A 27,912-nucleotide genomic window follows, 5' to 3' on the forward strand; every position below is an offset into this window, starting at 1 on the left:
CACAGTGTTGATAATTAAAAGGGAGAAGAAATGTTTTCTTGGGAGTCTTTGTGTTGATGTTGTTTTGTGACACTAATGCATTGTTTCATTCATTCTAATGTAACTCAAAGGTGAGCCAAGAAAGTCAAGGCTGGGTAAGACAGTATCTTTTCAGTTAATTAGGGTGTTAGGGAAGGTAGATTATCAAACACAAAAGTATAATGTTTCAAAATGAACTGAAAGAAAGTCACAAAAACTTCCTTCTCTATGATTGTAGGTAAAGTGTGACCAGGATAACATATGAGTCGCTTCTCCCAACTTCCTCCTTGCAGCAAGGTGAGTATAATTAGCAAAGATCCTTGTGAATCAGGGAATGTGGGTCCTGAGAGTTACTGTAAACTTGGTAACTGAGAGAATTTTTTTTAAGTTTTTGTTTTAATTCCAGTTAGTTAACATACAGTGTTATATTACTTTCAGGTGTGCAATTTAGTGATTTAACACTTCCATACATCACCCAGTGCTTATCACAAGTGCCCTCCTAATAAAAAGATTGTAAGGTGTGGAAAGAGCTGAGGGAAATCAGGAAAGGAGGAATTGAGTACTTCAGTGAGAGAAGCAGGAGAGAGGGGAGTTCTTCCACCTTTTGGCATGAAGGAAGAATTCTTGCAACCCTGAGAGGGTAGCGGTGTTGAGGGGGCTGCCATGCAGGAGTTGTTCCTTCACAGAGGAAGCAGGCTGACACAGGACGCTGGTGGAAGAACCATGGGACAAAAATAGGACTTCACTCTCCACCTGCCTTCTCATCTCTTGTCAGTATGCTTCTGTATCTGGACCCAACCAGTACTTTCTAGACACAGAACGGGGTGAAGAGGACAGAGAGTGGATGTGTAGTGGCAAACAGAATTATCCGCATGGTTCTGGGGAAACAGGAAACCTGGTCTTCTCCTGCCTCTCCTGCCTCAGAGCTGGGTCCTTGACTCCTGAACGTCATATAGACTAACAGCCTGGGGCCTTGTCAATACAGAGTGGAAACCCCCCCCCCCCATAGTGTGCATAATTCTCTCACCTGGTGATTGGCCCAGTAGGAATCCTTTCCGTATGCACAGTGAGAACCAAAGTGAGGAATGGCCTTGGGTAGGGCAGAAGGCAGGTGTCTTTTCTACTAGCCAGCTGACATAGTCCTCATCTCCAGAGTGAGAGTTCCTTCAACAGAAAACCCTAATTTCAAGTGGCTTTTCAGAATTTCATTACATTTAATTGTCTCTTCATTTCTGTTCCATTGCTCAAATAGAAAGCCCGCTTTTATTATAGATAATGCCAGGCCCTCAGTGACCTTTTCTTTGTCAAGTATCTTATTTTATATTCTCTGTCATGTGGACACTGTTGATCACCTTTCCTTGAAATTCTCTGTTCTCCAGATTTCCCTGACTCTGTTTCTCTTTCTCCTCCTTCATTTATGCCTATTATCAGTCCTCCTCGTGAGATCCCTACCCCTATGGTGTGGTTTTTCAGCATTGTCTCATCAGCTTGCCTTTCTTGCCATCCTCACCCCGGCACCCTTATTCCTGCCCTTGGCTCTAACTGTCTTTGATCTCTCCAACACAGACTCTCCCCAGAGTTAGATGATCCTCCACCACATACACAAACAACTGCCTCATGGGTGCCTCAAACACAGCTTTGCAAAACCTGGGCTCATTGCATTCTCCTCCCAGCTCGCTGTGACTTCTCCTCCATTTCTTATCTCAGTTAATAGTGCTGTTCTCCACTTGGTCACCCAACCATAAGCCCAAAGTAATTCCAGGCTCTTCATCCTCCCTAACTTCTATATTCATTTAAACTACAGGTTTTGCGAATCTAATTTCCTAAATGGTCCTCAAAACTACCATGTACTCTACGTGTGCAGCAATTACCTTGTTTTAGGGTTGAATCATCTCTCACCCAGACTACTATAGTAGTTCTAATATGTTTTTCTTCAAATATGCCCTCCTCAAACCACCAATGCCTCCTTGCAAGCTACTCCTCAGTCTATGCACCATTGTCCTTGGGACTCTCCACTTATGTATTCCTCTGTCCTCCACCTGGATCTCACCTCAATATCATCAGTGCTGCTAACACTGGGAACACTGTCATTTATTGCCTTGTGTTGCCATAATTTCTCTCACTCCCCAACCTAGCACCTGACATGGGACTGGCACTGAATTTTCAAATCTGTGGATCCAGTTTGATCAAGTGGTTCAGGGTTGGTAGTTTCAGGTTTAAGACTCAGCTCCGTGACCATGGGAAAGTTCTCATTTTATCCCTTATTTATATAATACGCTGGTATGTGTCACACTAAGATGCCTTTTAGTGGTAACAGTGCATGATGTTGATTCAATAAGGGACTCATCACATCTGCTCTTTTTTCTTCCAATACAGTATACAAATTAAAGATAAGTGATATTTCAAAAATCCCAAATCTGAGCATATTATCCTCCTGCCTGAGACTCTTCATGTCCCTTCCTGTGTCTTACACTGAAATCCAAACCTTCAACCATATATTTGTAAGAGCTCAATCTTTATTTTTTAAAAGATTTATTTACTTATAAGAGAGAGATTGAGAGGGAGAGAAAGAGAGAGAGAGAGAACACAAGCAGGAGGGGCAGAGGGAGAGGGAGAGAGAATTCCAAGCAGACTCCAGGCTGAGCACGAAACCCACAGGACTCAATATCCTGACCTCAAGATCACAACCTGAGTGCAACTCAAGAGTCAGGTGCTCAACTGACTGAGCCGCCCAGTTGCCCCAGGGATCAGTGTAATCTTGACCTCTGCTCTCACTTTATCTTGTGCCACACTTCCCTTGGTCACCAGGCTCAGATACCTTGGACTCCCCTCAGTTCCATAAATGTGTTTCACTTCTGCCCATGCATGTTCTTCACATTTGCTATTTGATCCTGCCTAGAATGTTCCTTTCTTCCTCTTCACCTGGAGAACTACCTACAGTCTTGAAGTGGCCGCTTCAACACTACTTGGTTCACAGGGACTTCCCTGATGCTTTTGTCGTGAGGACATCTGGTCTTTGGGGCCTCCCTAAACATGTGCAGGCTCTATACCTGCAATAGCTCACAGGATGTCTTCATGACAAAGACACGAAGGGGACTTACATCTTTATTATGGCAATTTGAAGATAGGAGAGCCTTGAAGAAGGGGAGCCTTTTATTTACTTCACACAAACTAGTTGTATTCATCGTTGACTACCTTGTTTTATTAAATATGTTTCCTATAAAAGACTCACCAGTTAACTGTACTTGTTATTAATTAATTATTCATAAAATTTTAAAGATTTAGGTTCTGTCTCTCACACTAGATTGGATAATTTGTCCTTGTCTTGTTACTCCCTTGAGTCCTGCCTTCTTACCTGTATTCAGCAATATCTGATCAGTGACATGAAGGACACTGCTGCATTCTGGCTCCTCTGAGGCTGCACTAGCCACACCTGGGTCTTAAGCAAATGTAATTGCTGCCTTCAGCTATATACTTATTGCAGGTTTATATCTGCTTTTAGAGCCACAAAAAATCCAGTTGATCACAGTTTACTGGTGGTATCCATAGTCTATACAATAGAAATGCCAAAGCACACACTCCCCAAACTACTTTGTAGCATGAATAAGAGTCACTGAGAACACATTTTGCAGCTTTAAAAGTACTTTACTTGGGGCGCCTGGGTGGCTCAGTGGGTTAATCTGCTGCCTTCGGCTCAGGTCATGATCTCAGGGTCCTGGGGTCGAGTCCCACATCGGGCTCTCTGCTCAGCAGGGAGCCTGCTTCCCTCTCTCTCTCTCTGCCTGCCTCTCCGTCTACTTGTGATCTCTCTCTGTCAAATAAATAAATAAAAATCTTTAAAATAAAAAAAAAAGTACTTTACTTGTAGTTATAAGCATAGTGGTAGCCCTGAGCAGAATGGCAGGTAGCGATCAAGTGCGGGTAAGTTTAATAACATGTGCTTTGTATCACTGCATAATACTATACAGCATTTTAGCAGTTTGTTTTTCCTTTCTATTTTATAGGCTCTTCTCCAATATTGTGATAAAATCTCATATTCCTGACAACCTGACTGCACATAAGCAGACTTCCTCACTGTTCAGAGACACAAGCCAGGTTCCCCTGGCAACTGCAACTGCCTGGAGGTTTCTTAATGCTCTGCCCATTTTGGCTTCACTTTATTTTGGCCATTAGTTTGGTAAAAAAGAAAAAAAAAATAAGAGTATTCAAATGAAACAAAACTGCCTTTATCATAATTAGTAGTATTTTGCCTTCAAAAGGCTGTCCCAACTAGTAGAGTTTTCTTATTGGTGATCAGAATGAGAACATCGTCTTATAGTTTAGAAGTCCCAGGCTGAGTTCTGCATTCTGCTTTCATTATAGAGTACCTAGCAAACCTCTACACACACACACACACACACACACTATGAGAGAGCAAAAAGTTCAAGTTATTGGAATTGTATAAACTTGGAAACTTCTTTAAAGTTTTTTTTTACCTCTTGAAAACTGTTAGGGTGCCTTAGTGGCTCAGTTGGTTAAGCCTCTGCCTTTGGCTCAGTTCATGATTTCAGGGGCCTGGGATCCAGCCCCACATTGGGCTCCCTGCTCAGTGGGGAGTCTGCTTCTCTCTCTCCCTCTGTCCCTCTGCCCCCCACACCCACTCATGCGCTCTCTCTCAAATAAATAAATCTTAAAAAAAGAAAGTTTACTTATATCTTTTCAAGTAATACCTTTCCTGTTCCTCTTTTTTATCTTTGCCAAATAACCCTTTCTCTATATATATTTTGTCTTTTGGGGAAGAGTCACTCTACATTTGCTCCCTTACATGAAACTATTCTGTGCAATCAGCATATGGCAAGAGCCAGAAACACCTGTGTTTGAGCCCAGCTCAGTAATGTTACCAGCTGTATGAGCCACCTGGGTGCTAAGTACAACAAAAATTAACCAATGTGGTGAGTGCAAAAGCAGGATAGATATTGTAAATACTCTTTCAAAAGGGAGCGGGTTGGGTGGTTGGGTGAGCCTGGTGATGGGTATTATAGAGGGCACGTATTGCATGGAGCACTGGGTATGGTGCATAAACAATGAATTCTGGAATACTGAAAAGCAATAAAACAAAATGAAAACAAAACAAAAGAAAAGTGTGTTGCACAGAGACAGTTGTAGGTATTTTCAATGCATGAAATCATAAATAAATAGGTAGTAGACAGAAAGATGGATAATTCCATCTTTCCTAGCTATTTTACTTAAACATATTATTTTTACTTTCTTACTTGGATACTGCTTAGTTTTCAAACACAATGTCTTCCTGGGTTAGTTTGGTGGTAGTCTGGGATCCCTCTGGCAGGAAATGAGCCCCCAGACATCTGGAGATGATTCATCTGCCATCTTCCTAACACAGAAGTACCCAGACATATGGAGATCCCACCATTCTGATGTTTTGTCTTCTTCTAATGAAAATCTGCAATCAAAACCTAAAAAAAAAAAAAAGTAAGATTTGATAATAATTTTCAAAACACCTATGATCCCAGGGTTGGAGGGATTCTTTTGGGCAAAGGAGAGCTTTGCTGTTGTTCTTTGAATCAAATTCCTAAGAAGAGCTGTGCATTTTGAGGTTGTTGTTAAGACTCCAGTGTCAAATGCCTCTTTGGGGGTCACAATATCTTGAATAAGGTAGGAGCTCTCTTCTGCAGTCGACTGATGAATGGAATGACTGTGTCAGCATCCTGACTCCCATACCCAATTTGGAAAGGGGAAGCTCCTCACTGTCCTTCAGGACCTTCACTTCAGTGGCTGAGTCCTTGCTCCCCTGTACAACTTACCTTGGCCTTCCTTCATTTTTGTCATTGTTCCCTGGGTCTCTTTGTTGGAGGGCGTCTTTCACCCAGCAGAATCTGAGCAATCCTTGACTGGTGGAGTTAACCACAGAAATGACAATGACTGAATTTCTCTACGGGAGTTCAGGTTCTTGGGGGCTTCATAGAGAAGGCACCCTAGGGACAGAAAATTGATGACTGCAGGGAATAAAGAAAGAAAGAGACATTGTCAACTCCCCAGCCAACACCAAGGCCTGAGTAGGGAGAGTATTTTACTTATTCGCAGGTAATAGCATGAGATACAGTTAATATCTCTAAGGTGCAGTATGTGTGTCATCTCAGAGAAGACTAGAAGGAATGGAATGTACAGGAATATTCTATTTATGTATACTAAATATTTAATATCTTATGACCTAGTCTTATTCTAATTAGACTATTTTGCTACTTTATTTGGATGGGTCATTCAAATAAACAAAAGCACGTTTTTTCTCCTCTCTTGAAAGACCTGCCTGGAGAATGAGGCCCGCAGTAGTTCTAGACTTTATTATAGATAATCTAGATGCATGCTCCCATTGAGGCACATCCTTCCTCATTACTAAAACTAAAGGGAACAGCAGCTCTCAGTCTTTGGGCTGTCCAAGATAGGATGCTGTGGCTCTGGGTAGTTGGTGCTCACTGAGCCTCAGCTGGGGGCTCCCGGAGGCTGGGCAGTTACCTTCGCTGGCCAAGCTGGGTTTGGGTGGGCGGCACGGGGCGGGGCAGGACCGGGCGGGGCAGGGCGGGGCGCGGCCCCGGGGCGGGGCTCCCCTGAGCTCTCCCCCCTCCCGGCCAGTGCTCCCGCCGAGTCCTAGCAGCAAAGGCCTGGCTGAGCCGCCGCAGGTTGTGGGGAGCCGAGTGAGCCGTGGCGACCGAGCTGGGTAGAAAAGGTACCTCCGTCGGAGCACTGGGTTTGGGCTGCGCGGCGACTCTGAGGGCTGAGCCGCCCCGGGAGCGCAAGGTTCCGCAGGGGCCAGGACGTCCCCTGAACCACTGCTCGGGGCTCCGGGAGCCGGAGGTAAGCTTCGGGCTTTTGACTTTCTAGGAGCAGTCCTGGGGAGCCAGGGTTCTGAGCTCGAGTGCTTTTTGCTCCTGGGGGCTCAGAGCATCAGTCTGGGGACAATTCCACAGGGGACCGTGCCTAGGAAAGGGCTGGAGGGGATTTCTGGAGCTGGGGAAGAGGAGCGAGCGCTGGCTGTCCGCCTCACCAGTACCCGCGGCAGCGAGAGGTCCACCCTCCTTCTCCCGCCCCGGGGGACGTGGCGCCGGATTGGGCATCAGGGGGACCGGGGCTCCGCCGGCTACTGGCCTCCGCGCGTTGGCCCGCGTGCGGGCAAAGTTTGCCTCTCTGGGTCCAGCTAGCTCTCGTGACCCCGCAGTTCTTCCTCTGCTTGCCCTCCAGCTGCAGCCGCCTGACTATGGAGTCCCCGGTCCAGATCTTCCGCGGGGAGCCGAGCCCCACCTGCTCCCCGAGCACCTGCCTGCTCCCAAACGGCAGCTGGCTGCCTGACTGGGCCGAGGCGGACCGCAACAGCAGCGAGGGCTCCGAGGGCGCGCAGCTGGAGTCCGCGCACATCTCTCCCGCCATCCCAGTCATCATCACGGCGGTCTACTCGGTGGTGTTCGTCGTGGGCTTGGTGGGCAACTCTCTGGTCATGTTCGTGATCATCCGGTGAGTGTGGGGTCCGGGCGCCGCAGTGCGTGGGGTCTGAAGAGAAGGTCGGGTTCTGCCGCCAGGACTGGAGGTTGGGGCTCCAGCTGGTGGCGGAGACTCCTTGAAGTTCTTGCGGGGACCCCCGAGATTCTCAGAGGGTGGCCTCCTTGAAGTAAAGGATTTCCTGGAAGAGTTTTGGGTGGGGAACTGCGAAATTCACATGGGGCGAATCGCACAGCCAGGGGCTATTTGAGCGTTTGAATGACCCTCCTCTTCACCCACCCCCAACCCTGGTCAGGCAAAGTACTAGGGTGTGGAGAAAGGTCAGTGTCTTCTGGAAAGGAAGCTAGTTCCTTTAACTGGCTTTTTTGCCTGGTTGCCCACGCCAGTTCGGAGCACTTTGTTCTGTCCTTTGCAAATATTTCTTAAGGTAAAATTCAGGCCCATCGAATACATTGGAGATAATTCAGAATTTTACGTGACTCATCAGATTGGTATTATGGTTTATGAGCAAAAGCCAATATAATATTTAGAGTTGTTGGTAACCATGCATGAGCCCTTTTAGTACTGAAATGTTTCCTCATTTATTTAGAATATCAGTGATTTTTTGGTAAATAAGCCATCCAATATTTATCCTCTAAAGTGGATGGTGGAGGTTTTCAAATATTGCTTTACTTTTTATTTTCCATCTAGAGAAGCTGATGGTTCTATTTTATTGTTCTTTGGTGGCATTACATTGAAGTCAACTTCTAATTATTAATACCCAAATATCCACCTATATCTGCTAATTTTCTGGTAAGTGGTAAGCTTATTTTCTGGTAAGCTTATTTTGGCCTCTTTCAACAAAGAAAACAAGAAAAGGAAAAAAAAAAATCCCAACTTTGCTCTGGATGCCCTTTGGTATATATGTATTTCCCTTTGTGGGAGAGTTGAGAGTGAATAAGGGGCTTACATTCCTTTGAGAAGTTCCTGTGAAATAAGGGACACAAGTCACTCTTTTCAGAGGCATTGAAGGGATGAATAAAAACTATGTTTCTGTTTTTAAATTCTAACTTTAGCTCTATATTTTATATGACCCTTAAGAACACTATCTATAGTAGCATGAGTCTTGGGAAATCATCATAATAAAAAATGCCCATTAAACTGTCTATCTAGGTTTGAGAATGTAAGGTCTTTTATCTTCATCTGCACTCTGAAACTAAAACCCATCATTTAGGCCTCCGAATACATATTATAAATCTCATTTCACCTACAGTTAGTGCTTGTGGCTTATTAGCCTTGGTTTCCGTAATTGTGTATTGCATTTTTTGGCATTTGCTCTATGATGCGTAAAGGCTACAGAGGGAGAAAATATTTTAAAACACGTTGTTTTTCCAAATCATTAGTAATTTCAGGGCTTCTCACCTTTAGAGAGAAGATTATAGCAACCAAAAGAAAAGAAAAGACAGCTGTGTTCTCAATTACAATTAAAAATTTTTAAAAATCTCTGTTCAGAGGCTGTTGTTTTGTAATAAAACATTGTTAAACAAGATGTTAAAAAAAGTGTGTTCCTACTTATATTTAAGTGCATGAGCAAAATAAATACATCTTACTGTTATTTGAATGAGCACCTGAGGTTGTGAGTTTGAGAAGAGCTTCTTAGTTGCTTAACAACTGTTTATATAACTGTGCAGAATATGATCAAAAGGAATGAAGAATCCTAAAATGCGTGTAAAGACAACTCCATGGAGAACAGTAGACATGTCAGAATGAAAACAGAATTATAGATTAACTAAGACTTTTAATGACAAATATGAATATGAAGAAATAGAAATAGAAATGAAATATAAATATATATAACAATTACATATAATTACATATAATGAATAATCACCATTATAAATCATAATATGGTACACTTACTAATTAGTCACATATTTATATAACATATGCAGTCTATAATTATATGTGTGTGTGTATCCAAAAGATACCCAGGACTAAAATTTGTTGAAAGGAGATAAATTCAACTAAAAATACAAAAGAAGTTAGCGAGTTCATGTAACAATCATCCATCCTCCCACCCCACTCTTACTTACTGGAGATGAAATATGAAAAGTGAGGAGTTCTGCTCTCATCCTGGAATGCCAATGTACTGAAACATTAGTTTGCTTACAGCTATAGCCAAGAGGATTAAGGAATATTTGGAGTTGGTTAAGACTGAGACATGGTCAAAGATTTGAAAAATAAAACCTCAGAAGAGAAGTTGGTGAACTTGGGTTTATTTTGCTCAGAAGAAGGAACTGAAGACTTGAGAGAGGTGGGTATGGTGTACACATCAGAACTGAGAGCAGAACGGGAGTGAGGATTCATACGCAGATTTGTAATTGATCTTGAGGGCTGAGCAACACTGCTTGAAAAGATGGAGGATCACTTTTGAGAGGAACACTATTTTAAAATACTACACATTGAAAAAAGTCATGGTTCAGCCATCTAGGACATCATTCTAAAGATGCTTGGATGTCAGGGCAGGTGCAGGTCCGAGATGGCCAGCTCAGACCTGGGGAGTAACTTAGGGTTGTGGAAAAAGCTTTGACTGTTTTTAGAGCTGTCTTATACATTGCTTTCCCATATTGGATGCCTGAAATGCCACTCAGTACCCTCTGAATATATTTATAATTTCAAGGGTTTTCATCATTTCATAGGTACCAATTGCCATAACTGCCTAATATTAGGGCATAGTAACTTTTCATTGTGAAAACCTTAAAATTAAGCACCTACATGCTCCCTTCTCACTAGACTTTGGCATTTGTGGTCCTGGGATGGGAGGTTCTTTTTTTTTTTTTTTTTAAAGACTTTATTTGGGGCGCCTGGGTGGCTCAGTGGGTTAAGCCGCTGCCTTTGGCTCAGGTCGTGGTCTCAGGGTCCTGGGATCGAGCCCCGCATCGGGCTCTCTGCTCAGCAGGGAGCCTGCTTCCTCCTCTCTCTCTGCCTGCCTCTCTGCCTGCTTGTGGTCTCTCTCTGTCAAATAAATAAATAAAAATCTTAAAAAAAAAAAGACTTTATTTATTTATTTGACAGACAGCGATCACAAGTATGCAGAGAGGCAGGCAGAGAGAGAGGAGGAAGCATACTCCCCGCTGAGCAGGGAGCCAGATGTGGGGCTTGATCCCAGGACCCTGGGATCATGACTTGAGCCGAAGGCAGAGGCTTAACCCACTGAGCCACCCAGGTGCCCCAGGTTGGAAGGTTCTTACCTCAGCCCTAGATCTCTATATTTGGCTTCTACGGAGACCTCGGGTGTGCCAATGGGTGTGACACTTAGGATCCTAAGCCTGTGTTCTCTCCACCTCTACCTGTGTAGGTCACCTGCAGCGAATGTTGTGATGGCCACCCACACCCACACCCACATCCTGGATCCTGCCAGGCAGTCTCACCTGTGACATCTAAAACTTCCATTCTCCTGCAACTTCCATGCATACAGCTGTCTCCACCCCTAGCAGACATGACTAAAACTTGAGAGACACTAAATATATGCCAGATGGGTAAAGCTCCCTACTTCATGGGAATCATTTTATTTATTCTATACAACCATAGGTGTATTACTATCTCATTTAACAGATGGTGAAATGAAGGCAAAGAAAGATTAAATAAACTGACAAAGGTCACACCTTGCTGATCGTGGAGCCAGGCTGACCCCAGAGCCTGTGCTTTGGCTCACTGTTCAATTCACTGCCCATTATACCACTCTGGCAGACCTGTGGATATTTTCTTACTGGGCAGTAAGAATTCATTTTCTCCCAGACTCTCCTTTTCTCTTTACTTGCCTGGACACCATAAACCATCACTGCAGCCTCTCTTGACAATACATTCAGCTGCCTTGCCTTCTTGTCCTTCTGCTGTTGTCTTCCACTGAACCACGACCCTGGATCAAGCTAGTAGTTTATCTTTCTGTTCCTATTCCCAGCGAATTGAATGCCGCTGAATAAAATCAATTTTATCTTTGTAAAGATACACTTGAAGGCAAAGTCGCCGCCTTCAAGAGTAGTTGAACCCAAGTCTGCCTAGTGTTTCTGTGTCTCTCTCTTATTTCCAGAAAGAAACAATACCTTTTCCTATTTGTCACTAATAAACAAAAAAAAAAAACAAAACAAAACAAACGAACAACAAAAACAACAAACCAAAACAAAAGAAAACAAAAAAGCAAAAAACTCCAAACTAATTTAGACGGTACTAATTCCTAAGCCCTCCCTGACCATATTTCATCATGGTCAGGGGATCATCTTAACCCAGTAGTTCACTGTGACACTAGAGTCTAGCTGCTGGGAATGTTCTGCCTATACACATGCATTGGCAGCCACCCTCCCTCATATCATCCCATCTCTGTGGAGATGTTTCCTTCTTTGTATCCATAGCAGATCCCTGCTCCTGAGGGTTGAATCTCATCACCTTGGGCTCTCCTGAGGTCTCTGCTGTGTTAGCTAACCCATTTCTCTGCTATTTATAATATCTCCACTGCTTTTGTCCTTTAAACTCCTGGACATACTCAAGCATCTGTCATCTTACAGGTAGTCAATATCCACGACCCTTCCATTTTTCTGAGTTCCTTTAATAATGTCTTTTCATCCTCCTGTGTATTGTAGGTAAACTTCTTAGAGGGATAATCCTTCTTCATTTTCCTGTCTTTCACATGTTCCTCAGCCCTGTGCACATGGATTCCCTCCCTGACGCTCCTTTACCAAAGCTAGAGCATCATGTTTCAGCTTCTCATTTTGGCTGACTGTGCCTTGATTTCTGTGGAGATTTGATATTCTCAACCAGTCTTATGCCACTTGCTTTCTCTGATAGCACCCTGTCCTTCACTTCCTGGCACATCCTTGGGTTTCTCTTGTCCACAGCACAGCCTACTCTTTTTGTGTTTCTTAATTGGTCATATTTTCCAGAGCCTTCTCAGCTCTTCTATCCTCACTTTTCTCACTCTCTGTATTAGTCAGGATTCATTCAGAACAGTAGAACCAGTAGGAGATGTACCTGTGAAGAGATTTGTCGCAAGGAATTGGGTTATGTGTTGGTGGGACTGGCTGAGCAAGTCTGGTGGGAAGGCAGGCATCAGCAGAGGCAGGCTACTTGTGGCAGGGGGATCTTCTTTCTCAGGGAAACCTTTGCTCTGCCCTATCTTGGTGTGCTAAGTCTGCTGTCACAAAGGTCCACAGACTGGGTGGTTTAAACAACAGAAATTATTTTCTCACAGGGAGACTAGAAGTCCGAGATCAAGGTGTTGGCAGGGTTGGTTTCTTCTGAGACCTCTCTCCTTGGCTTATAGATGGCTCTTTTCTCCGTGTCCTCACGTGGTCTTCTTTCCATGTGTGTCTGTGTCTTAATCTCCTACTTTGATATAGACACCAGTCAAATTGTATTAAAGCCTGCTCTTATGACCCCATTTTACCTTGATTTTACCTCACTTTGCCTCTTTGAAGTCTCTATCTTCAAATAGAATTTGCATGTATCTGAGGGGAGATAATTCCCAGCCCTAATCTCGGCCCATCCTATTTCTGTTCTCCTTAAGAAAACACTCTCCTCAAGCTTCAATTTTCATGAAAATTATGTATATATGTTCTCTTTTGTTTAATTTGAAGGAAAGCATTCCTCTTGTAAAGGCATACTTCTTTTAAAGTTAAATATAAGGATAAACAAGGAAAAAACTATTAGGACAAAAATAATAGGAATCAAAATTACTTGGTTGTTGGTCTTAAGTTTTGCCTTTTGCTTTTCTCATTAGTTTTCATTAATTCACCACTACCACAATAAAGACCTCTAGGGAGTCAGTCTTTTGCTACCCTTGCCCTGGGAGTAGAAGACTTTTGCTTTCTTATAGTTCAGCCTGGGCAGTGTTGAAATTTCCTAACGGGCAGCTTTATAAGAGACATAGGGAAAAAAACAAACAAAATAAAACAAAAACAAAAACAGAACCACAAAATTACTCTGGAAATGCTTCCATTTCCAGAACTCAAATTTCTTCTCCAAAGGCAGCCAACCCATTCAAGCTTGCTGGACACAGAGGTGGTTTTTTGCAAGGGTACCCATTTTCTTGCTTATTAATTAGGGGACAGAGTGCTTCTCCAAGCTGCTGACAGAAATCCCACTCTGCAGAGACCATCTTAGGTCACACGGCATATACAGACTCAGGTCACCCTGAGTTGGTCCGGGCCCCATGGCTGAACTTGTATCAGTTCTAGGAAACTGTGGCTATCACCGAATTAAGAAAGAAGTGAGTTGACCCAATCAGAGTGTCTGATGAGTCTCTTTTCCATCCATGAAAAAGAGTATCTTTTCCTTCTCGAAGTTCTCATTGCAATCACGGCAATTGTATATACACATATATTACACATTCTCTCAAGTGTTACTGTAGCCAACCTTGGATAATATCGCCAGACTATACCTAGCGAGGCACTGAAGGAAAGGCAGAGGCATATTGGTATAATTAACCTTGTGCTGCTCCATCTCTGACATCTGTCTTATCTCAGGCTTTGATTGAAAAATATGTTTCATTTATCCTGAGTCCTCTCTTTGGAACCAATGTTGAACATTTCCTCAAAAGTAAGCATAGTGAAGATCCCTCCAGAAATTATTTTCCAAAAGTGCCTATCTTGCATTTCTCCAGGTAATTTTGTCATTTTACAAGCTCTTAAAAGAGAGACTTGATTTCATTGCAAGTGATGATATGGATTTGCAAAGTGGGACTATTTTCTTCCCTGTGGAACATGAGATTGCAGCTGAAATCCAAATCCTTGTGTTTCAGAGATCAGAAAAGAATCAGCTGTATACCACCCCCCCCCCAAAAAAAAAAAGGAAAAGAAAGAAAGAAAGTCATCAGGCATAGAACTCCTAACCTTTAACAGACTCTAGGCAAAATCGTAGTCTTCAAAATCACTTCTTGATTCTGTTGACCTTATGAGACTTTACAATTTTTCCTGGTGCCTGTCTTCAACTTAGTTTTAGGAGGGACTTATTTCTGGCTGGGAGATGATTGCCTCTCTCCATTGATCACTCACCTGTATCTCTTGAGTAGCAGTATCTTTCTGTGAGCTGTGTAGTTGGCGTTTTTTTCACTCCAGATTAACTTCTGGATGCACTCAATTGTCATTGCCCCAGGGGGCTCAGCCCATCCGCAATGCAAAAACCTAAAATTGTATGGCTGCAGGATAGCCTTTTTTCTAAATTTTGGCTTATGTGGTTTCAGTGGTGCAAGTAATGCAGGCTCAAAACTGTATTAACAAAAGATGTATTCCTCCACAGAAAATCAGCCAGTCTTTCTTTGTTTCTTTCTTTGGAGGGGATACTGACTTATTTCTGAGATAACGAAAGTTTATGTAAGAGAGGAGACTTTAGGAGTGGGGATAATATTGTAAAAGGGGTGTGTGTGTGTGTGTGTGTGTGTGTGTATGTATGTGTGTGAACACTCACCCTTCCTTGGTCCAGCAAAGATGAAAGATGAGAAAAATTGAAGGCATGTGATGAATATGTGATAAATTGAGAGATCCCAAAAGACTGGTCTGAAGGGGGGGAAGGGAGGCTTCATATTAAAAACAGCTAGAGTTACGAGTATTTAGAGATCCTCTTTCACAATAGGAGCTCTCTTCTGAGATCCTGCTAAGTGTTTGCTCACTTCACAAGACAACGAACTCTCTCTGCTTACCATGTTGCTTTCCACCCTGGAGCGGGGTTCGGGGGGGTGGCATTTCCTACTGATTTAAGAGTACAGAGTGGAAGGGTAATCTTGTCTCCTCTCTGCCAGCATCCTGTGGTACCCTTAGCTACTTCAGTTTTCTGTATAAAGTTGGAAAAAATCATCTAAGATATCTGTGTACTTCTAAATATCCAGATAGTTGTAGACTGAGAAACAGCATGTCAATCACATGAGATTTACAGTTGTTCTACTGTCGTCAGGCTATGAGTGATAAACACTCACGCTGTGTGCACAGCTGAGTACACTAGAACATTGATGCTGGGTGTCAGGACCATGCCTACAGAGGACGAGCAGGTCCTGGTACCTGCTGTAGCAGTAAAATCACTGTTCTGCATTCTCCCACCACCCTGCCTGACAGCCTGCCTGCCGTGCGAGGTGATGCATGTCCACCATTCTGGCTATATACATCATTGCCAGCATGGTTGCTGAAGCTTTGACAGTCGTGGAACTCAGGGACACATCTGCTCCTCTGTTTTTCCTATAGCTTTTTGTCTTTGAATATGGGAGAGTAATTCTGGGGAACTGGAGGGACCTGACATCTGAATGAATCTGTGGATTCACATAGTGAATGTGAATATAGTGAGTATATTCAATTTCAGAGTCAGATAAAACAAGAACCAAATTTCCTTTCCTTCCCTTAAAAAACTAATAAGCCTTGCCCCTTAGTAAAGAACCATAGTTTCAATAGTAAATAATCCAAAAAGACACAGCAACTCAATTTTGAGATGAACTGGAAGTTATCTAGAGAATTAATGAAGCAAACTCATTATGTTTTCAAATAAGTTCTTCTGAAAATTCACATCAGTAAAGCCACCATTTCTGATCATTTAAAATATAAAATCTGGAATGCTCTGTATCTGGAAAACATGCCCAGGAAAATGAATAAATCATGCTTGTTGACAGTGCAGAGAAAAGAATGTTGAAGCATGTCTCTCATTATGCTAATTATCCACTGTTGGTTTAAAAGGATTGCGATTTCCCAGGTGTCACAGAAATTTCCTTCTACTGAGCATGGTGTGTTAGGGGTCTTCAGAAGCTAGTGCAGCTCAGGTCTTGTAAGATAGTGAGTGGCCAGCTTCCTGTGGGTCAGGAGTGTTTGGTCACACTCATTTTCTTCACCAGGACCAAAGAGTGATTCTTCAGGTGTATTCTTTTTTTTTTTTTTTTTCATTTTTTAAAAATTTATTTTCAGCATAACAGTATTCATTGTTTTTGTACCACACCCAGTGCTCCATGCAATCCATGCCCTCTCTAATACCCACCACCTGGTTCCCCCAACCTCCCACCCCCCCCACCTCTTCAGGTGTATTCTAAAGGCCTGTAGGCATTCTCCATACTAAAGGGTTCTATTCAGAAAAATGACCACTCGGGTGTTTGTTTGTTTCATTCTGTTGGAGCTGTGGTTTGAGGGCTACAGATTTTACTCCCTTATGTCCACTAATTTGTGGTCTCAGGCAAGCCATTTACTTCCTCTTTACTCTGTTTCCTCACCCAAACAATGGGTGTTGTTTGTGGGAAAACTGCAACACTGTAGTGTACATGACAGCCTTTGTCTGTAGATGGGCAGTATGTTAGTATTCAATATTAGTATTCCTTGACTCATGCCCCATTCCCTCATATCAAATGTTTTTTCCCCTCATGATGCATAGTTACCACACTTACCAGAATAGCTTTCAATCTTTAGCTCCTGGAAGGAGCAGATGCACAGAATCACATAAATTCTCTGAAATTTCTGCCTCTTTAAGAAACTTTTGAATGACAGCCCCGAATGGCCATTACTGATTAGCTGTGCAATCTGAGAACCCCTGAGAATCATCTCTTAGATAGCTTACTCTTCAAAAGAAGTGGGGGCAGTGGTATATAATGGGACTGTGAGGCAGTTTATTAGGGCCGTGGCAGGTAATGACCACCGCAATGATACCAGCAGCAGGAATGATGACTGTGAGGACTGGCATCCAGTGATCAATCAACAAATACCAAGTCCTGTGATGAGTACTTTGAGGGATTGTCTCATTTAGTTATCAAGACAACTTTGCCAGATAAAGTTCTCAAAACAGAGTTTGTCCCATAATAAGTCCTCTGTGAACACTCCACATGGTTTTGCCTCTTGGTATTCAAGGTCCTCTGTGCCCTGACACCCCTTTTCCCAGCTCAGTCAGGTTCTCATTACTGTAGCCATGAAAACCTCTCTCTCCAGATCCTTCTCAAAGTGCAAGATCCTGTCCAGGTTTTGTCTTCTTTAAAATGTGCCCCCATCTCTTCACTACACGCTGATCCTGCCCTGTCTGGTCCTCTAGTTTACGTTGTAATTTTGACTTAGTGGGTTGAAAAGCTCCTCGGGTCACAGTCAGTTTATTGGTTTTCTCAGTCATCCTCAATGCCCAGTATATTGTTGTATATGGAGCAGGCACTTAAAAATGTGTTGAAATAATGAAATGATGAATATAGGGGAGGAAGCTTGACTATAACCAGAGAGAAGAGAGGGTGTGTGTGTATTGTCAGCATGGGGGACAATTTCAGGTAAGAGCTAAAAATAATTGAAATCAATAAATGGAAAACATGTTTGTATTTAAAGATAGATGGTCATTACCCATCAAGATTATAGGTTTATTATGCTGTCATAAGGCTAAAAAGGAGCTCCTGACTAAGGAAGCATCCTTTAAATTTAAAATAAAAAAGCATTCGGGCAATGCACCTCAACAGCAAGGGATGCTAATAATTCAAGAACAAGCTTTTCTACCTGCACAGTATCTGAGCACAGCAGGCATATGGGAAGGACAAGAAGATGTGAGACTCTGTGGTTCAAGGTCAATGTTCCCTTGCTGGTGTCTCATTTTTCTCAGGGCAAGTGCCAGGCTTTCCCAGAAAACCTGCGTGGAGACATTGGTTCCTGATAGCTCAGCAGATAACCTTGTGCATGTATGGCTGCCAGTCCAGAAGCCACCCCTTAATTCTCTGTAAAGAGAACTCCAGTAGGAAGGTCTTGAATTAAGATATGATGAGGAACATTCCTTACTCCCAGAGACATCCTCTGACATGTAGCCAGGTGATGACCTTCCTCCTGGCTGCCACCCTGGATTCTCTGGTTGACCTCTCTTCCCAGCCTGCTCCCTGCTTCCCGTCTGGTACACCTTACCATCACTTTTGGGTTTGTAACATTGACAAGTGTAGTGAGGACAGCCCACAGACTTTGCTTTTTTAGTACCATATGCTCCTGTGGTGTGTACGCTAAAAAGTGCAACCACTCGCTGCCAGCTCACCTCCAGCTTCTCCACATGAGCCAAAACTTCCCACCCAGATGGTGCCATTTTATTTGAAATACTTGCACATTTTTGTAAAGCAGGATGGATGAAATGGAAAATAATTTCATATCTTATAGTAAGAAAGCTTATTCCCCCCTCCCTCAGGGCACATGTGACTTAAAGGACTAGCTACTATCTCCTTTAATTAAATTAACAAAACCAGAGTGCTCAACCAGACAGTCTTATTATCACAGGGTGGAGGTCTTATTTTCAAGGATCTGGTCCAATGTAGTACATAAAAGACTGTCAGTAAATATTGTTGAAATTATAGTTTATTCACTAGTTTGAATTATACCTGTCATTTCTCTCTTTTTGTGTGGTAAGTTTATAAGTATGTGTCTTTCAGAACCCTGGGAGAGGGGCCTTGCCTTGCTGCCCCTTTCAGATCATCCCATGGAGTCCCCACCTTTGCCAACATTAGAAACATCATGTTAGGATGCCTGAGTGGCTCAGACAATTAGGCATCTGCCTTTGGCTTAGATCTTGATCCCAGGATCCTGGGATTGAGTCCCACATTGGGCTCTTGCTCAACAAGGAGTCTGCTTCTTTCTCTGACCCCTCTGCTTCTGCTTGTGTGTGCGCTCTCCCTCTCTCTCTCTGACAAATAAATAAACAAAATCTTGAAAAAATAAATTAAAAACACAAAAACAAAAACATCACTTTACTCACCTGAGTCTAACTTGCTTCACTAATATTAGGGAGAAGACATAAATCTCCCAGCTAAACTCGAGGAGCTGTTGTCTTAAGAATCAGATAAAATACATGGAAGTCAAAGCACTGGCCTTGGTAAATTATACAGTGCTGGGGGCATTTAAGAATGCAGAAACTAGCATCCAGCATCCAGGTTTGAGTCTTGCAATGCTGTTTATAACCATATTACTTTGAAAAAATGCATGTAACTCCCATGATTCTCAGTGGCGTCATCTGTAGAAAAGGGATACTGATATGTACCATGTGAAGTTGTGGTGAGGACTGAATGGGATAAATGTGTGGGAGGTACACAGAGTCTGACACAGGGAGTTTTTGAAATACGTGATTACTAAGATTGTCATCATTAACATGAACCATCTCAAAATGAGAGTGATGCCCTGACGTTGGTATGCTGTTGGATCGGGGCATCTCCATGGCAGGAGGCTGCAGGTATGTCTTTAGGTCTCTGGTAGGTGTCTCTGGCCCTGGAGGATGGTGACAGTCATAGCTCCTACATGAATGGTCCGGCCGAGCTTGTTTCTCTCGAAGAGCTTTTGATACAACTAGTATACTTAAAATTAATGTAATTTGTAGACATTTCTGTTATAGGTACTTATTCTCTTATTCTGAGAAATGACAGGATTTGGATTCTTTATAAGTTCAGGGCTTAAGCAATTTCATACATTTATTTGTTCAAGTACTTTTGAAAAGCTAAGAGAAAATTACTCATCATTTTATTATTAAAGATACATATTTATACATATTTGCATCAATTTTTAAATTTACATTCTAGTTAGTTAACATATAGTATAATGTTGGTTTTAGATATAGAATTTAGTGACTCATCACACTTATAACACCCGCTGCTCATCACAAGTCCCCTCCTTAATGCCCATCACCCATCTAGCCCATCTCCCTGCCCACCTCCCGTCCAGCAACCCTCAGTTTGTTTTCTTTTTTTTTTTTTTGACAAATCAACAATTTTAATGGTAGATTTTAATACTTTCCTTGAAGCTAACATATCAAGCAGGGAAAAAATATACAATAATGTCTATGACCCAAACAATGTAAAAAAATGAGCCTCAACTATTAGATATATAGACAACTTTTCACTTAACAGAGAATATTGAAGCTTTACAAACATACTATAAACATTTAAAAAATTAAATATTAAATTGAACCCTAGTACATTTCATGGTATAAATATTTTGCATACCACGTCTTCTAGCATAATACAATAAAGTTAAAGATTAATAACAAATAGTTTAAAAAATATGTTTGGAAATATTATGGACACTGAGGAGGGTATGTGCTATGGTGAGTGCTGTGAAGTGTGTAAACTCAGTTTGTTTTCTACAGTTGAAAGTCTCTTATGGTTTGCTTCCTTCATTCTCTCTCTCTCTCCTTTTTTTTTTTTTTTTGGCCTCCTCTTTTTTCCCTTCCTCTGTGTTCACCGTTTTGTTTCTTAAATTCCACATATGAATGAAATCATATGGTATTTGTCTTTCTCTGACTTATTTTGCTTTACATAATACATAATTTCCATCCTTGTTGCTGCAAACGGCAAGATTTCATTCTTCTTATAGCTGAGTAATATTCCATTGTGTATATATATCACACCTTCTTTATTCATTCATCAGTCAGTGGACACTTGGGCTCTTTCCATAATTTGGGCTATTGTTGATAAAGGTGCATATTACATTTTATTATAACTCATATTTCATTTCATTCACATTTTTCCAATATGTTGCAGGCATCATTTTTGCTATTGTCTTTCATATTAAAGCTGAACTATGGCTCTAACGAAAACTAGGTTCCTTTTTTTCTTCTTGTGGAGACTGATGGCTTCCACATACATAAGGGAGGGAGAGGAGTTAAAGACCATGAAATAAATTGGACATATTCTTTGGATTAGCGGCATTCCATTAATTATCTCGGGAGCTCTATGAGATAAACATTGTATTTCCCATTTTATAGTTGAGAAACTGATGCTCCATTTTTAGTGACCTCTTCAAAATCTAACAGAGGGAAAAATAAGGACTGGAACCCAAGTCTACCCAATCAGGGAACTGTCTCATCCGCCTAACTTCATAAAGTAAGAAGAGAACATCAGGGTCACTAAATATGAGAGCAAAGTCAAAGGCACTCCCCACTATAATCTTTGTTAATATCAGGGATTCTTGGAGAGAAAGTTGACAGAATAGGAGGTTGGCTTGTAAGATGCACTTTTCAAACATAAAACTATACCTTAAAGAAGACATTTGAACAGATAGCATTTCAGTCTTGCTCATTGGAAATATTTGCTCTGTCTCAGTAAGTGAATTTCCCTAGTTATCTATGCCTTTATAATTCCTATGCTCTGAGCATTGGCCATATACATTTACCCATTATTTATTTATTTGAGAGAGAGAGAGAGAGAGAGAAAGATCACAAGTTGGGGAGGGGATGGGCAGAGGGAGAAGAAGACTCTCAGTTGAGCAGGAAACCTGACATGGACTCGATCCCAAGACCATGAGATAGTGATCTGGGCTAAAGGCAGACACTTAACGGGACTGAACCACCCAGGCACTCCACATTTAATAAAATTTATAGGCCACTTAACAATATTTGAGTGAAAATTGTAAAGGTAAAACATGACATATTTTAAAATAAGCTTCTCATTCTCCAGATTAAAGCACTGTTTAAATAGCAGAGCATCAGAATGGAAACCCACAGATACTGACTCTGTGCCATGCTTTACCATGCCTTCAACCCAGCACAGACAAAACATTTTCTAGCAAGAAGGAAAGAGAGGAGGGGAAGATTTGGGGGAGGGTAAGTGGGGTGCTAAGAGTGATCCTGTATGTCACACATTTTGTGTCATGTCATCTACTGCTTTTACCTCTGGTATGGCCATTCAGTTTTATTATCTTTATGTGACAGGACATGAAACTCAGAAAAGTCATACACTAAATCCAGACTCTGGATGATCTAACTTCATAGAAGACCACCTTGCCTCCCAGGAGAGCCAAGGTTGTTCTGTCACTACATGTTAAAAGACATTTCTCATGTAGAAATTTATGTATTGAAAGACACCCTAGCAGTGATCAATAAAAACCATTGATATTGATTTTATAAAGAAAGCAGTAATTTTCCATAGGACAGCTCCTTATAAGTGACCCTAAATAACAGTCAAAACCATAACACTAAGAAGGTATGTGGGGCATGACTGAATTAATTACGATAAGGTCTATAAATCTGAGGTGTATAGAAAGTAATTAACATGGATTTCCCCTACATATTCAGAGGCATTTGGCCTCTGAAAACCTGCTGATACTGTTTGGAATGTTTCATGCCCTATAGATCCCTCAGGGAGCATTTTCTAAGTAAAACAGTCCTCTTAATTCAGTTTTAGTTGAAAATAGAATTGTTCTAAACTTCATGTTATAATGGGAAGAATAATTTGGCCTTAAAGGCAATGTTTTTGGCCTGTTTTGAAAGTTACTGTCCCCTCAGTTGGAAGAAGAAACAACTTATGTGTTTTAAAAATCTCTCAAGATGAGAGTAAAGAAAAACTGAGTTCTCACCTACTGTGCTAGATTACATTTTGTGCTGTGATGTGTATAAGTAAGAACTCAGTCAGACTTATTTACATAATGCATTTACAATGAAAAACTAATGGCACACTGGCAAACAAAAGTCAACACACTTAGCTGTGTTTTAGCCATTGAAATTGAATGTATTTTAAAAATGAAAACCATTTTGACTTTTCAAAAGACGTAATTACAATGATGGATTTCTCAAAATGACCCTGAAGAAAAGTTGAAGAAGCTTTATCTTTTGTTTTACACAGTGAAGAGGAAGAAATAAAAAAGTATAAAAAATGCTTAAAAGCAAGCAACTCCAGGTAGGATTAAAATGAATTGCCAGTCACAAAATAAAGACCAACCTGTATTATGTGCGAGTCTGACAAAAAGATCTGTTATGTATATTCATCTATTCATCTATGCTATTTTATTTGCACTATATTTTGAACAAAGCACCAGAATAAAAGCTAAGTCAAGTCAAAGATTTTTGTCCACTTTTTTCCTATTACCCTTAATGTCTAGAACAGTCCTTTTACATATTAGATGCTCAATAAATATATAAAGAATAAGTGAATGAAAAACAAATTCAATAGTTGAAAGGTTGTTACAAACACATTTGGATTTGTGTTATAAACACACTCATGGATTTGATACAAAGTTGAAGAGAAATGCTCTTGTTTCTTGTCTTTTAGATACACAAAGATGAAGACAGCAACCAACATTTATATATTTAACCTGGCGTTGGCAGATGCTTTGGTTACTACAACCATGCCCTTCCAGAGCACGGTCTATCTGATGAATTCGTGGCCATTTGGGGATGTGCTGTGCAAGATAGTCATTTCCATTGACTACTATAACATGTTTACCAGCATATTCACCTTGACCATGATGAGTGTGGACCGATACATTGCTGTGTGCCACCCTGTCAAAGCTTTAGACTTCCGCACCCCCATGAAGGCAAAGATCATTAACATCTGTATTTGGCTCTTATCATCATCTGTTGGCATATCTGCGATAGTCCTTGGAGGGACCAAAGTCAGGGAAGGTAAGAACAATTGTGTTCATCTCATTTTTACAATCCTACTTCTAATTAGACAAACTTTCAGTTTGGAAATGAGTAGGACACATATCTAGGGGAAAAACCAAAAACCAGTGGAAACACAAGGCATAAATCCATGGAAGGTGAGAAACACAACACTTTTATGCTTTCTATGTCTAAACATAGGATGGATAAAGACATTACCCAAACATAGATGCCCAAACTATCTGCTACTCTGGAAGAGTTTATCAGAATCTGGAGAGGTGGGGATGAAGCAGGGAACCACAGGCATGTAGATTTTTAGAATACAATTTATTGCATGTTGGCAATTGTAAGATACACCTACTTGGTCCTCTTCTTCCTCCTTAAAAAAGGACGCTAAATCATTAGAAAGCTATGCTGACTCTTCACTCATTTTCTTTAGGGATTAATCTCCATGTCACCATTATAACACCTTCATTTGGTTGTAGGACATTCAGAATTGGGTTCACTGATGGATGATAGTACACATGAGCAAAACTTAGATTTTGGATATACTAGTTCTTACCTAATGCAAACAGGATACCTGATGTTTTCCCAGTATTACTAGGGTAGTGGTTCTCACCATGGGCTGCATGTTGGATTCACCTGGGTACTTCAGAAAATACAGATGATCCTTGAATAATGTTGTTGCACCAACCCCAGGCAGTCAAAAATCCTTGTATTACCTTTGACTCCCCCAAACTTAACTACTGATAGTGTACTGTTGACTCAGAAGCCTTACTGATAACATAAACAGTTGATTAATACATATTTTATATGTTATATGTTTGTATGCTGTATTCTTACAATAAAGTAAGCTGGAGAAAATAAAGTGTAATGGAGAAAATCATAAGGTAAAGAAAATTAATTTTTAGTACTGTTCTGTAATAAAAAAAAAAACTGCGTGTAAGTGCACATGTGCAGTTTAAACCCATGCTGTTCAAGGGCTATACTGCTGTCTCGGTCCCACACCTGGAGGCTCTGGTTTAATTGACCAGAGGCACAGTCTTTGTATCAAGGTATTTTTAAAGATTGACTGATTGATTGATTGATTGATTGATTTATGGGGGGGTGGGTATAAGGAGGGGGAGAAAGAAACCTAAGAGGACTTCATGCTGAGCATGAAGCCCAGTGTGGGGCTTGACTCCAAGATCCTAGCTGAGACCAAGAGTCAGATGCTTAACATCTGTGCCACCCAGGCACCCCTGGGTGTTAAGATTTTTAAGATGTCCCTAGGGACTCTGATCTGGCTAGGGTGAGGACTACTGCCCCATCAGTTTTATTTTACTAGTAAAAGTAAAGCTATGAAAATATCTTTGGTCTTAGTAGAAATCCATTGGGGAGAGGGGAACAGAACCGTCACTTTGGACTTTATAAATGCTGTTTATTGTTGTAGCAATTCTCTAAAAAGTCTAGTTTATTAGGGAGGCTCATGACACTTGTAAATACAGATAATTGAATATGTGTAGTAGGGACTTACCAGATCATAGAAAGGGCAGGTGCTAAAATCATAGCTTCTCCAGTATAGTTCACATTTGTAATGAAACACAATCTTTTCCCTCTTAAACTATAAAATGAATTTCCAGCTTAGCTGTGGAAGGTGTTAAGCTATAATATTTGGTAAATTTTAAGATATACCAAACTTTATCAGAGAAGCATTTTAATTATACACACAGGATTTTGTTTCTTTGTGTATACAACAAATGGACATATAGTTGCAAGAAATGCTTCAAAAGGAGAGGCTGCATATACCCCATGAGGACTAGAAGAATGGGCCAAATGATAAAAGAAGGTGGCGATTTTCCCTAGGCAAATGAGGAACTGATTTTGATATTTCATGACATACTTGCAGACTTAGCCACTGGACTCCTCTAATCATTGTCAGAAAAATGACATCCTAGAAGCAATGGATTTCAATTCAGTTTTTGAAAGACGAAATGAAGATAAATGTAGGTTTTCCAGGAAGGAGTTGCTGTAGATGAATGTATGCAGATGCCATGGAAGAAAGGATCCACCAGTATTGGGAGATTAATTTGTGCAGCAAACAGAGGGGAAAATGGGAAAAATTAAAGTAGTTTTGTAGAGAGCTCATTTCTTTCTTTGTTTCTTTTTTTTTTAATTATAAGAAGATGATTCTTTAAACAATTTTCTAAAGCGGATTTTGACTATGTGATGAAAGATTGTCTCTGAACCATCTAATATATTCATTTTTGAATGCTGAGTGACACTCCTTGTCAAGACTGTTGGGTGACCAAGAGGAGTTTTTTAGACAATCTCTGTGCCCTGAATCAGAACTGAATGGCATTGGTAGTTTATACTGTCATTTTGTGGAGAATGCTTACTGAAGGAAATCAGGCATCAACTACATTAGAACACATCCACCTAGATGAGAAATTTCAGTTAATGCTTCTGAGTTTCTTTCTGGTTTCTTTTTGGTTAAGACCACAGATTCTGGAAGCAAAGTGCCTGGGATTGAATCCTGATTTCATCATTTATGGACACTATCCTTTTGGAGACATTACTTAGATTTCTGTCCCTCAATGTCCTTATCTGCATAATAGGGATAAATAATAGTGTCTACCTCCTAGGGTGTTTTCCAGATCTAATGAGTCACTGCATGGAAAGTTAAGAAGCAGTGCCATGTCTAGTAAGCCATTGATAAATGTTAACTAGCATCTTTATCTGACATAGTGATTTTAACTGGTCCTGCCTTATTGCTTATGTTTATTAACATCTGTAGGGTATTCATTCAATATCGAGGGCTCTTGCATGCAGCAAGAATTTCACTTTATGGGTATATGATGTTAAATATAACATTTTACACAGTATATATGTGTGTAGTATTTATTTTGGGAATTCATAGTCTGTTTATTACCACTACTATAATTACTAAGTTATGGTACTGACTACAAACAGAAACAGAATTATTCTTTTTTTTTTTAAAGATTTGAGGATTTTAAAGATTTTATTTATTTATTCAACAGAGAGATCACAAGTAGGCAGAGAGGCAGGCAGAGAGAGAGGGGGAAGCAGGCTCCCTGCTGAGCAGAGAGCCCGATGTGGGGCTTGATCCCAGGACCCTGAGATCATGACCTGAGCTGAAGACAGAGGCTTAACCCACTGCGCCACACAGGTGCCCCGAAACAGAATTATTCTTAACAAAAAGAATAAACACAAGGCAAGCTTTAGTTTAGATATTAGAACTAACTCCATAATTATGACAGCCTTGAGACATTGGAACATGTGCTACAGAAAACTACAGCCTTTTAATGTTACTATAAAGAGAAAAGAAAGACTTTTTAGAAAGCCACCTTATGAACATAGACGAGCAAAAAGCTGTGCATATTTCATGTAACAACTCAGTGAATTAGAGATAAATATACACCTGTGAAACCATCACCCCAACAAGACTACGGGCATCTGTCATCTCCTAACGTTTCGTTCTGCTTTATTATTTTTCTTATGTGATAAGAAAATTTAGCATAAGATCTATCCTCTTAGCAAATGTTGAGTATGCTGTACAATATCGTTAGCTATAAAACCTGCATAGTGGATCTACAGAACTTTTTTTTTAAAGATTTTACTTATTTATTTGACAGAGAGTGAGAGATCACAAGTAGGTAGAGAGGCAGGCAGAGAGAGAGAGGGGGAAGCAGACTCCCTGCTGAGCAGAGAGCCCAATGGGGGACTCGATTCCAGGACGATGCTGAAGGCAGAGGCTTAACCCACTGAGCCACCCAGGGGCCCCTCTATAGAACTTTTTTACTTGCTTAATGGTAACCTTTGGCTATTGCCTTCCATTCCTCCTGCCCCAAGCTCCTGGAAAACACAGTTCTACTCCTGCTTCTATGAGATTCTACATATAAGGGAGATCGTATAGTTTTTGTCTTTCTGTGTCTGGCTTATTCCATTTAGCATAATGTTCACCAGATCTATCCATGTGGCCACAAATGGCAGGATTTCTTTCATTTTAATAACTGAATAATATTCCATTGTGTATGTGTATATACACATCATATACCACATTTTCTTTATCCATTCATCCATTGGTGCACAGTTTCCCCCCCA

The 27,912-nt window shown here is 41.0% G+C and overlaps 1 protein-coding gene across 2 annotated transcripts in view; it reads left to right on the top strand.

The window, feature by feature from the left end:
* Positions 1-6,635: 6,635 nt before the first annotated feature.
* The window catches only part of OPRK1 (opioid receptor kappa 1), a 30,041-nt gene continuing 8,764 nt past the window's right edge, over positions 6,636-27,912 (top strand). Inside the window, exons 1-3 of one of the 2 annotated variants that reach the window (XM_047728491.1) lie at positions 6,636-6,867; positions 7,252-7,521; positions 23,477-23,829. In XM_047728491.1, coding sequence (XP_047584447.1) covers positions 7,268-7,521; positions 23,477-23,829 — 607 coding nt within the window. In that variant the 5' untranslated portion in view covers positions 6,636-6,867; positions 7,252-7,267. Of the gene's footprint in view, positions 6,868-7,251; positions 7,522-23,476; positions 23,830-27,912 lie in introns of those variants that run through there. The other variant, XM_047728493.1, reaches the window with a different exon arrangement.

Source organism: Lutra lutra, chromosome 4, assembly GCF_902655055.1.
Source record: "Lutra lutra chromosome 4, mLutLut1.2, whole genome shotgun sequence".
Classification (NCBI taxonomy): domain Eukaryota; kingdom Metazoa; phylum Chordata; class Mammalia; order Carnivora; family Mustelidae; genus Lutra; species Lutra lutra.